Source organism: Scomber japonicus, chromosome 19 (genome assembly GCF_027409825.1).
Source record: "Scomber japonicus isolate fScoJap1 chromosome 19, fScoJap1.pri, whole genome shotgun sequence".
Lineage (NCBI taxonomy): Eukaryota > Metazoa > Chordata > Actinopteri > Scombriformes > Scombridae > Scomber > Scomber japonicus.
In genome coordinates, this window is record NC_070596.1 from 22,883,543 (window position 1) to 22,896,605 (window position 13,063).

Genomic DNA, 13,063 nt, shown 5'->3' on the forward strand with positions numbered 1-13,063 from the left:
AAACTAAAATCTCTCCAAAGCCTAATCTTCCGCAGCACAGTTTGGAAATACTAGAGGATTGCATACATTAAATTTAAAAGTTACAAGTTGGTAGTTTGTCTCATTCTGTGCTTGTTTAAAGAGCAGACAAACAAACCTTATCTAAGACTGTCACGTTCCACGTCCTGCTGATTGCGCTAGCTGGCAGGATTGATTCTCAAATGTGATTTAGCGTCTTATCCAATCTCTCCACGACTCCTTTCTCCCTTCCTCTCCTCTCCTCCTAGATAATAGCAGGAGGTCTAATTGGACAGGTATGTCTCTTGTTTTCATCTGGTTGTACTAGAGGAGGACAAAAGAGGTTGATGTGAAAACAGGGAACACCCTGCTGATTGTCCAGGCACTGATTCTATCAGCCCCCATTAGGGAAGCCTGGAATTGCCAAGCCAAGGGAATAGAATTAACTTGTTGCAAGCATTTGCTTTAATTTCATGAAAAAAAAAGTACACTAAAAAAAAAAGCACACTGATAAAATTGAGCTGTCCTCTCAGTGCTGACTTAATGGGCTTGGGCAGGCTGAGATTATAATCAAGTATGCATGCCTGTTATGCTGGCTGTCTCTCATACACACACACATACACAGGCATGCGCAGAGTAAGCGAACACACATTTGCAATGTAAACACGGTAACATAGTAAATAGGGCAAACACATTCTTTCCACAACCCGTCAAATTCCCTTCGGAGCAAGCACAATGATGCAGGACTGGAGGTTTGGTGAATACAAGCCTCTCCTCTCCTTCGAGGATGCATGTTGAATCAGATTATTCCGTCACCCTCTTCCACTAATTAGCTGTCAACTGTAGAAATGTGGAATAATTAAAGAGCTCATTGAAATTCACGCTTACACGTGACACTGTAATGCCCCCTGTTATGCTGCACTAACTGTTATAGCCTTATCATGTTTCTGTGTATAAGTAGATGCTCATCAAATGAAATGTATTATTAAGGGCCAGACATTAGAGCAATAGTGAAGAAGACAGTATTGTGATGTCAGAAATTAATGAATGGAGGGTTACATTGTTTACATCCTGTATTTAATCTTTTTTTTCTCTATTCATTCAAACTCACTACACTGAGATTTATAGGTATTATTCATCCGAGCATGCTGGGAAATTGTATTGTATTCTCATAGGTCAATTTACACATTTCTTAACAATCACATAGAGCTAGACACAATGGGAGGAGGTCAAGCTTTGTACATGAGTGTGTTTACTTTATGCAAACAATGTCAGCCATCACTTCCTTTTGTATGTTATGATTGGTGTCATATGGGTGTCTGAGTCTTTTGAATATTTTTCTTACAACACTTCCTGATTTTATTTGATTTTTTATTTTCTTTGAACTGTCTTTTATTTCCTTTTTCCACATCCTTTTCTCTTGTTTAATCTCACACTCGATTTGGTTTTATCTGTTTCTTTTTAAATCCGATGATTTTACGATCTGTCTCTTTTAATTTGTTGCCCTCTTTGAAGCACTCTGTAACATGGGTTTTTGAAATAAATGATTATTATATGGACATATTTGCTAAGACAAGGAAATCTGAACCACAGACAAATCTCATTCTACTGTATTTCACAATTTTTTTTCTCCTCGCTTCTCTCTGATTCCTTCTGCAGTCGGTGCTGTGCCCTGCTGAGCCGTGATCGTCGGCGACCTTGTCACTCATTTGCTGTACTTTTCTCCTCACTTTCCCCCTCATTTAGTTTCATTTTATAGCTTTTTCTATCAACTCATGCTCTACCACCTCCACATTGTTCCCCCCCCCTTTTTCTCCCCTCCCATTTATCGTGCTCCTAAAGCTCATTCTTCTCTGGCAGACACTCACTGTAATTTTCTCAATTGTTTGACTGGTCTCACCTCCATTTCTGTTCACTCTTATATGTCTCCTTCTTTTTTTTTTCTCTTCTTCCATTTTTTTTTCTACTTCCTCCTGCTCTCTTCAGTCATTTCGTAAGAGCAGGTGCTGAAGGAGAAATTCATTGCTAACATTTTGCAGTGCCTCAAGCTCATCTTGCCTCCCATGGGGTTTAGTGTTAATATAGGCATCAGTCATCCTTACTGACTGATTGTAAGTGAGAAAATAGGCCATTCATATCTGCTGACCTTTACCCTGTCCAATAGCTCTGCTGAAGCTTTGACTGGGCTGATTGAATTAGAGAGCAGTGTTTTTTAATGTCACATGGTTGTCCACAGTGAATAGGAGAGCAAGGAATACAATATAATTGAAGAAATTATAGGTTCTACTTTTACTTCTCCCCTGCTCTCCCTCCATTCTTCAGAGTCCATCCATCAGTGGAAGGAGAGAAGTAAAAACAGAACATGCAGCCACTAATCAATCCGCCTTGCCTACAGGGACGGGTTTCTATTCACTGACTTATTCTTGTGGATGGAAAAAGAGAAGCATTTTAATTTGTTACTTGTGAATATGCCAACAGTAGCAGGCAGACACACACACACACACACACACACACACACACACACACACACACACAGAGAGACAGACACTCTCTCTCTCTCTAAGGGGCTACGGGGAAGAGGCATGGAATTACTATGAATTTGGAGAGGATTGTGAATCATGATATGCGGAAATGAGAAAAGGTGTGTGTCAGTGCGTGCATGTGTGGATGTTATTGATTTTCTACTGCACTGACTTCTCTGCCATCAAAAAGTCCTTTTGTTGTGTTGTTGACAGAGCTGATTTGAGGATGATGCTAAATACAGCCAACGGAAACGATATTCCTGCTGCACAGAGTCTGACTCATATTTGTCATTATTTTAGAATGATGCCCATGCTAATCTAACCACATGCCCACGCACTTACACACACATATGGAGTGAATGATGTATTTATACAGTCTAATGCTTAAGAAACAGAGTTAGAAATTAGATTCCTGGAAGCAACCTTGTCTAAAACCGCAGGTGTCTCGCTCATACCGTCAGCGGTGACTCAGCCATGTTCATTTAGCTAATAACACCTTAACAGAGGTCATTGATGGTGGCTGTTGTTGATTTCATTGCAAGATCATGATGAAAAATTATATGGTTGTTATGTTTAAGTATGTAATTGACAATAGAAATTTTAATTTTTAACCACAACCATCAAAAATCTGCAGTTGCATCTCATCCACAGATATTGTCTGTGTCCAAATTTCAGAGAGCATACACAATTTTTTTTTTTTTTTTTTTTTTTGCAAGACCTCAGTGTACTAACAGGAAATTATACAGTACTGATGCCAGCAGACATCAATCAAACTGTGACGTTGGAATGCCTCTGCCAACTTCACAAGAGAAGGCAAAGATTTAAAGGGGAACTAAAGCAATTTAAAGTTGGACCTCAACAAAGTTTGGAGGTTACCAGGAGAAATATAAAAAAAACCCAAATAGTCAAAATCAAAGCAGCAAAGGCCATGACATCCTGACTTTCTGCTCCGAGTATAGGTCAACCATATCCTTCATTTCCCATAATGCAGCACAATCTGCATCTTTCATTAAATTTCCCCTGCATGATAAGTGCCCATACCCCAGTTTGTAATACAAACTCTATTATAAATTTATTGTCTCCTAGTTCAAACTGAGTGTGCGGTATTTTGACTTTACTTTGACTTTAGACAGCTCTCTCTCCGGAGCAGCATAATTACATAACTGTTTTCACAGGCTGAGTAGTTCTCCTCATGACAAGTAAACTGAACTTCCAAGATCTTCCCCAAGCTGTCTCACCACCATTCTGTAATTTGTTTTTATTTTTAGCATATTTGAGTCTTTTTTTTTTTTTTCTTTATTCCTTTGAGCATTGCATTGTGGTATAATATTACACACACACACGCACATGCACACACAGAGTACCCTTATAATTTAAGCAATTTGTATTGTCAGTACTGACTGTTAAGAGTTTTAATTTAGCCATTTTTGCAGCGTGAGCAAATTACAGACTCAAAACTTTGAATTGGCGCATAGCAATTGTTTTTGGTCACATAAGCACGCACTAATGGAACATGAGACACTCCCATGATTGGTGTGAGCACAAGTAGACCGACATTAGCAAGTTTTTGACTGTGTCTGAAATCGTTTACTCATTCACTACTCCCTATATAATTACCCTATGTACACTGGATAAATTAGATTGAGGGCACTCGTATAAATATATAGCGCACTCTATAGTAAATAGCGGGTTATTTTGGACACAGACAATAGTTCCTAGTCCAGAGTGCTTCCCAAATGACAGGTGGTGTTCATCAGATTACAGCGACTCCTCTGTGATCAGCTAGCAGGCTGTTTGAAAGTCCCTCACTAATTATCTCTATTCCATTGTTGCTTGGGGCAACCTATTCACACTGTAGGTGGTAATTATACAGGTGTGTTAATGGCCAGACAGCGGCGGAGGGAGGAGAGTCTTTTCACTGTGTTACTTCTCATCGTCTTATCGAAAATGTGCATGTGTAAGAATGGCGTGAGGTTAAAGCACTGTAGGTATGTCTCCAAGGTTACATGTGTGCTCAGTGTATTATTCAGCCTATGAATTCACCACTGTGTTGTTTGTTTGTAATAAAAAGCTACACCTGAGCCCTGAACACTACCTGATGTCGAACTTTCTCCCATATACTGGCTTACTTGTTAAGTTCTGTCTTCTTCGTGCTGCCCTCCTAAGTTGCTCCATCAACTCACCTATATGCCTTCTTATTCATTCTTTTTGTTTTACCCCCCTCTCATTTTCTTCTTATTCTCCTTCTTGATCTTCTTCCCTGCAGTGAAATGTAAAAAAAAAAAGAAGAAGAAGCTGAAAAAAAAAAAAAAGATTAGGTCCAAAAACTTGCAACATCCTGCCATTTCTGCACGGCATCTCATTTTTTTTCATATTCTCTCGCTCTTAATGCCTGCCAACAGTTGCTATGGAGACGGCGAGGTGCTTGGGGAGTGTGATTGCAGATGTTAGAAGAAATAAACACACAGATTCAGACAAAGAGAAGAATGAAAAACTAATAAAGGGGGTGTATCTGTTGAATTAGCATATGCATATTAGCATATTTGGGGTAACTGTAATTTTGCTAGAAGTATTACCTACCAGCTTATTAAATCTGTCTTTTGAGAGTGTTCTTTTTGTCAAGGTTTTGTCAGTGAATGTGTTGGTATTTTATGCTACTTTGAATTCAGGTAATGTGTTTGACCTTGTCCCGACTTTTCCGACTGTGAACATCACTCTGACTCTGATATGTAGATCTATATTCATTTATTACCCTTAAACTATTCATGACACCCGCCCTCACTGAATTTAGGGCGTTGAGTGTAAATGTCTGTATTGATATGTGCCAAATTGAGAATAATGATTGACATCTCGGGGACTTCCTATACAAACTAGCAGGGACACTGTTTTATTGACTGTGTTTCTTTCCGTCAGGGCTTTCTAAGTCGACGGCTGAAGGGATCCATTAAACGCACCAAGAGTCAACCCAAACTCGACCGCAACTCCAGCTTCAGACACATCCTGCCTGGCTTTAGGAGCGTCGACAATGACAGGTAAGGTGTTTGTTTCGTCACGGTGATGCTGGTGTATGTTTCGAGTGTGCTGGATTTGTCCTGGTGCCTTTTCTTTTGCCTGATGGCTGGTTATTCAGGTCACTGTTGACATTTTTGTGTTGTGTTGTCAGTGTGTTTTGAAAACCAGCGAATCCTGACTCTCCAATCTGTCACTTCTAATATGTGCAGCTCTTTCTCTTTTTCTCGTTGTAATACATGCTGAATGCCCTGTCCTCTGTGGTGTCATGGCACAGCGGGTTTTCTTAGCGCGAGTTATGATGTTCAACTCGAGTGCTAAAATATGATTTATTTTTGCTTTGTGTTACCATTAGGGCTTGGCAATATGAACAGTTTTTCTTAGTTATATTGCGTGACCATGTACTCACAATCAATCACATCATTCATGAACGGACATCTCAAAATAGACACAGCGAGGTCCGTTTAGTTAGCTGAAACATACCACATGCTATTGTTTTGGCATCAGAAGCTGTCAGAAGAAACAAGCACCCAATTCTAGCACAGAAAGGGACACGTAAACAGTCAGAACACCCTAAAACATAAAGAAGTCCAGTGTAGTGATACCTTGGCTACTTGAAACCTTGTTTGACTCATGAATAAGACAGTCAAACAGGTCCAGGCTACTTAAAGTCTGACACAAAACAGGTAGGGGGATGTATAATATTAACTACGCTGAAAATCTGTGCCAACAAAGACTGGAAACAGAAGCATTTATCACCTGAGGTGTTACCGCCTAATAAATCATAATGTAGAGTGCAAGCACACATTCTCAAACACCAGCAGTTAGACCCCATCCCCAGGAACGAATAGTAAGGCTGTCAAATAAACACCTCCACAACAACAAAACACAACTTCACTATCTGCTTTTTCTTTATTAATAGACACATCACACATGCTAGTGGTTTTTTCTTTTGAAATGCCAAACACATGGTGACAGCAGGCACAGTCAGATATGACGAACACAATACCCGAAGATGTAAGCACCCTGGCAGTAAACATTTCACACAGTGGGATTTATATTAATTTTATTTATTTAAATAGATTTGCTGTTTGTAGTACATATCTAATTCTCAGGTTCTGAATCTGAAAGCTTAGAAAAACTGGAAGCTTCACAGAAATCGTGACCTAGAATATATTGTGATGTACTGCATGTTGATTTTAATATTATTGTTAGGATTTTTTTTTTTGCCATATTGCCTACCCCTACTCACTATGCTGCTGCACATACCCTTCTATGAATCCTCGCCATCTCTCTTGCATCAGAGTCGAAACTATACAGTATATACAGTATGTTGTATAACCCTACCCAAGAGGTGGTGTCTTGCCTCAGGCTGTGATAATTGCCAGTTTTTTGCTAACTTCATCTAATTTCCTCTGGAGTTCAGCCTCTTGGCAAATAGTTACGCCAACCCAACGATGTCAATTAGGATTCAAGACCAGACTATGTTGACCTGTAATCGCACTGCCTCTTCACTCCAGAGTTTTGATAGTCTTGTCTTTCCATGCAAGCGCAAGTAATAGCTATCATTCCCAGCATATCTTTGTCCCTGGAAAAAAGCCAAGGTGTCCATCTGTGAGGTTTAATTAATGGAGGGGCTGCGTTTGAAGAGATGTTCCACGGCTTTTGGTTTCAAAAGTCGGAGCTGAGTTGCCGTCTCTCTCCGTACTTTTAATGAGGCATTAACATCACTGTCAGACTATCACAAGGGAACACTACCAATTGTTCAGTGTGGAACATGGTGAACTGTTCCCCTGGTGCAGTCGGACAAAATGAGCTCATACCTCCTCCTCTTTGTCCCAATGTCTTTTCTCATTCTCTTTCCCACTTCTACACGTTTTTTTTATTTTTTTTGTAACGTCTATCTTTCCAGCCCCAGTTCCTTCTATCCATTTCAAACTCATCACTCTCCAATTTCATCGTCGTCGGCCCCCCTCCTTTTCTCTATTTTTCAAACAGTAGTAACGTTTTCTAACCTATCAGCATTTATGTGTTTCCCGCTGATAAAGCGCCCGGTGAAGAAGGCAAATATCGGACAGGAAATTGGAATGTCCAGGAGGTGTCTTATCTCACCTGGTATAACACAGGAACACACAAACCGCACACGCACACACCTCACTTGGAAATGCACACATTGACTCCTATATAATTGTAAGTCTGAATACATATTTTCCAAGATTGTAGAAGAAGAGTGAAATGCCACTCTAGTGCCTTCACTCTTTTAGGATGTTATGTGGGTAAAGGGATGTGTATTATAGCACGTGTGTGTGCTTTTGTGTATGTGTGAATAAGAGTGCGAAAGCATGAAAAAGATGCAGAATGAGAGAGTAATGTGCTGTGAGAGGAGTTGGTGACACTCCCTGTCAGCCTGGGAGCAGCTTCCCCACAGGGCAGAAAACACTGCAGAAGAAGACTTGGGAACTGGCGGATGAGAGAAGAGAGATGATCAGACAAACGAGAGATGCAGAGTAGAGGGAGGGAATCCTATACCCCTGAAAAATCCATGATGAGCAGATGTGCATGCAGAGAAGATTTAGTATTCAGTGTACACCATAAAAGCTGACCACTATTGTACGTTACATGATAAGAGTCATGTGTATATATATATCATGTTATTTACTGCATATGAGGTTGATTGCCACACTTACATCATTCTTATTCTCCTATTTCATTTGCATGTGTTTGTATCATAATAATCTAGAGAGAGAGAGCAGAGACACAGCATCACGTGAACACACACACACACACACACACACACACACACGCACTCAGTGTGTTGGTTAGCTGTGATGACATTGTTAGGCCTTGTAGCCTGAGGCAGTCTCAGGAGAGAGACCTGCAGATGAGGAGCAGCTGGACTCCTAATATGAAATATTCATCTGTGTTAATCAGAGGTTGGACACTCACTGAACACTTCTATCTTTAGCAAAGCAGCAACACAGCAATCTGTGGGTGCACAAACTGATACACACAAACAAATTATTGGGTTATTATGCGCAAGTATACTATCTATTTATGTATTGAATGCGTCTTTAAAATATAATCAAATTGCTGTTTCCTGGGGTCTTCAGATGTACTACCTGGAGATAGCATCATGACAGGGTGTACAATTTCTTCTTCGACTTTCATTGTGGCAATCAAGGTAATTATCAGGGCCTAGAAGCTTCAGTGTTTAGGAGCTACTGATAAACAGACAGTTCTGCAGTAATGAGGCACATGGAAGTAAGTGTGAGTCAGTGTTTTGTTATTTTATAGTTTGTGGCGTAACAGCCTGTATTTATAGCTATAGATTACAATAAATCTTATCTGCAAAAATGATATACCTTCTCCAGTTGATGAGTATGACCATACATTGACGTGATGCACTTTAAAGTCTGTGTAAAGTAAGAATAAATATGTGTTCTGAGTTTGACATACCACGGAAAAGTGTGTTGTTAACCACCCTGCCAAATTTGAATGATTAAAAAAAATCACCAAATATATGAAATTAGGCTTCAAAGTTGTGTAAAAATCTGCGTTTTTACTCTGCTGCCAGAAAGCTGTGGGAGTGCTCGCCGAGTTCGCTGAAACCCTGCCCCCAACCAAGTGTCTACCAGAAACATGGACATTACGTCTGAGAGCTTTCTGCTGCTAACTCAGCAGCTAGCTTGGCGGCTAACTCGGCTGCTAGCTTGGCGGCTAGCTCGGTGGCTAGCTCGGTGGCTAACTCAGCTAACTGGCTAACTGTAGACTGTAGTAGTAGTGTGAGCTGAATGTTTTTATACAGCAACAGCAGCAGGGGCGGGTTTATGCTAATCACCACCGCGAAACAGTTTGTGAAGCCTAGCTCCACAATTCAAATTTAAATGGTTGAAATGCTTTTTACACCTTTTTTAGAAATACATTTATGACCTATTTAATGTGTTTAGAAGAAAAAGTCTGAATTCACTTTACACGGTCTTTAACTTTACGTACTTAAGTACTATAAGTGACAATTCATAATGTTAAGTTACAGTCATAATAAACTATCAAGTGCTCGGCTAATAACAGACATTGAAATTTCTATCAATCCCCACCCATCAATAGTTACCTCATGAATAACAAACTCCTGACCTAATCTGCACCCGTAACTTGGTCACTAGGCCTTTATTTATACTCTTCTGTGCTTGTGACCTTAAAATATTGTATGTATGTTAGAGTATGATTCATATTCAGTTTCTCCCGGCGGTGGGCTGTTATGACCTCATGATGCGCTGTACTTGTTGCTCTCTGTTGCTCTAATCTTCTCTACAGCTTATTCTTTTATCAGAGATGACCCGACCCTTTCTAGCTGCTGCTCCCCGACCTTGCCTAGATACACTGATGAATATCATAGTGGTTTGAAAGTGTGGAGCAGAGAGCTTTGGAAGGACAGGATGGTATACGGTGGGGTTGATCATGTCATAGTTTTGAAAATGAATACTTTTACTGACAGAAAGGTACTACTACTTTTGGATGCACTATTCCACTGATCGACTGTTGGTGGCTGTAGCATGCAAAATCGTGCAATGTGCCAATAAATGCAGTGAGGAAGAATGCTAGCTAGTCAACACTGATGTAAACAACACAGGATTAATGCACTGACTACCTCTGTTAGACCTGAAGGATATACAGTACAGGATATGTTTTGTGGAGAAACACTGAATGCAAAGTTAAATTTTATTTGCTTATAAAAAAAACTCAACTCACCAGGGCACCTTTAATCATCACCCAGGCTGATCTAATAAAACATATTTTTAAAAGAAATATAAATAAAAAGAAAAATCCAGTTCTGTGTTTCCCTTCATCAATGTCTCCCACTCTCTCCTCTGTCTGCACCCCCAGCTGCATCATGCCAGATGTCACCGGCCATTGTAATTCAGGGTCATTCAGTATTGTTTGTCTTATTCAGTGCACAAGATAGTTGTACTTTAGTGTGTGTGTGTGCTCAATGGCTCTTGACTGACATTGACGATATTGTGCTCCTGCCAGCCTCATAACATCCTGCCACACCTCCAAAATCTAGCCCTCTATGAAAATAAATACATGCAGCTTCCCTGAGTGCACCCAAATCATTTTTGACATCATCGCTGCCGATAGCATCTTCCTGTCTATCCAGCCTCTTGTTATATAATGAGAATGCTTGTGTTGTGAGACTTTAGTGGCCTCGGCAGCAGTTGGATAGAACTGAATGATTGTGTTTTTGATTCTGCTTCTGTAATTGTGTGTGTGTGTGTGTGTGGCAGTGGGTGTGTGCGTGTGATTGTGTGTGTGTGCGTGTGTGATTGTGTGTGTATTTAGGTAACTAAAGTTGTCAGCACTGTGGGCACCAATGACTCATAGACTAATTTTATGGAAAAGCTGCTGCTGCTGCAACACAGCAGGAAGGCCTTTTTTTTTTGCCGTCACTTTCAGACTTCAGACTAAATGTTAGCAGATGGATAAAATGGCTGAATTGATCTATCACTTCTCTCCTCGTTTCTTTTCACTGCCTTGCTTGTCTCAAACAGTTTGTTGAACATATACTTTAATGAAATATGTTAGCATCACATAGAACCCTATGCTGTTTGCTGGTTGATGTTATACACATCCTGCTCTCCAAGGTCACAGTTTTTTATTCTGTCAGTGTGTATCAATGCTATGATATCCTGTTTAGGACATTAAGCCAAGAGCATATTGGGAGAGGCTCCTAAACAATAAAAGCCATGTAGAAAATGAGTGGATACAATAAAACATATCAATATACAATTAAGACAAGACAAAGACATACATTAACAACTTTCAGGGCAATAGTATTCAAAATTATTTTTTGGCATGTTATGTATTCATTCAACTGTTTAGTTTTATTTTTGTAAATCTACATGACCTACACTTTCAGAATAAAACTACTCTTGATTACTGTCACGTAGGGGAGCCAGGGGGAGGTCGACTTTCCTAAATAAGATATGAGCTCCCCTGAAAACATAATTTGCGAAATTTGGGATGGTCTCTAAAATACTGACAATATACTATTTTTGCTGTGCATTTCTATTTTTCTACATTCCCATTATCACGATTAATGCAAAAAATGAGGCCATTACGGATGTATGATTCATCACTAATTCACTAATGAAAATACTGGCGTGCTTGCTATTCATGCTATCACCATAGAAGTGTGGCAGCGCTGTATCATAAACTTCACCCAGTTTAAGATCAGTAAAAACTTTTTTTTGGTCACTCAGTCAACGCACCGAATCAATATTATTGATTTCTCTGTTATGTGATAGTTGAGATACAGTGATGCCAAAAAAAATCCATGTCTAATTGACTCTGAACTCCAGAACCAGTGGGGTCTTCTACCACAAAGGCTGGCAACACAGGATGGGGGGGGGGGGGGGGTTCATCACTCAACAGCTCAACCTATTTGTCCTGATAAACTATGTAATATAGTACATCACTCTGCAGAAGAATGTCAGCTTCCCCGAAAGACATAATATAGTTTGCACATTGCTGTCACGTTTAAAGATACACACACCATGTGCAATTTGTGTGTAATTAAACACCCACATTTCCACAAACACAATAGAAGACATGCTTTCTGTGTCCTCAGTGGTAGCAATGACCCTGGAACTATTCCTCTTTTAGTTATGATGACAATAGCAAAGACTAGCAGTTCAAAAGGTTCCCCTTGAGACACGATAGTAGTAGTAGTAGCGGGTGTATTTGAAGGTGTATTGCATATTTACACAAATGCTAATAAGGGTCTTGACATTTTGTTTAATAATAGTGTGGATTTAAGAGTTGTACATCTATTGCAAATACTCAGTTTGCTTTGGATTGATTATTTAACCGACCATATCCAGTAAAGTATTGAAGAAGTGGTATCAGCATGTTGTAAGATGCTTTACCTTGTAACTCTGAATGTCTGCCTGCAACGGGATTTCAGAACCCTTGATACAGACCCTCCCCCGTCATCTTTATATAAAGCACGACCACTACTGTATGTACTGTGGTAATTGTTGCAGATGGGGGTGTTGAAGTGTATTTGTGCATGTGTGTGCGTGTGTATGTGTGACAGAGATGGAAAGAGAATAGTGAGAGAGTGTGAGACATCCATCCATAAATCCAATAAAGTGATGACATTTAGAGTTATTAAATCCTGTAAACATTCCCCAGGTGGTCCAGCTGTAATATCCAACCTTTTCTATCGCTCCCTCCCTCCCTCCCTCCCTTCTTCCCTTCTTCTTCTCCATATCACCCTCCACCATCTCACTCACTTACTTGCCTACATTCATTTCTTTGCTCTCCCCGCCCCCAGCGTCGATTAGCCCTTCATATTATAAGCCATTCCACTCTTTCCTCTCCCTTTCTATCTCCTACCCATTTTTAGCTTTTGCTCACATTTCTCTCTTAGATCCTTCTCCACATCGTCGGTCCCCCCTCCTCAAATGTTCTCTTTTTCTGCTTCTGTGATAGTCATAGTTACTGTATAGGTTTGGAGCTGTTGTTTGGAGCTGCAG

General features: G+C 40.0%; 1 protein-coding gene across 3 annotated transcripts in view; it reads left to right on the forward strand.

Annotated features, from left to right (window-relative positions):
- dab2ipb (DAB2 interacting protein b) overlaps positions 1-13,063 on the forward strand; it is a 99,446-nt gene that overhangs the window by 18,021 nt on the left and 68,362 nt on the right. For all 3 annotated transcript variants that reach the window (XM_053339623.1, XM_053339625.1, XM_053339624.1), the window contains exon 3: positions 5,433-5,551. In XM_053339623.1, the coding sequence (XP_053195598.1) occupies positions 5,433-5,551 (119 nt within the window). The remainder of the gene's footprint in view (positions 1-5,432; positions 5,552-13,063) is intronic.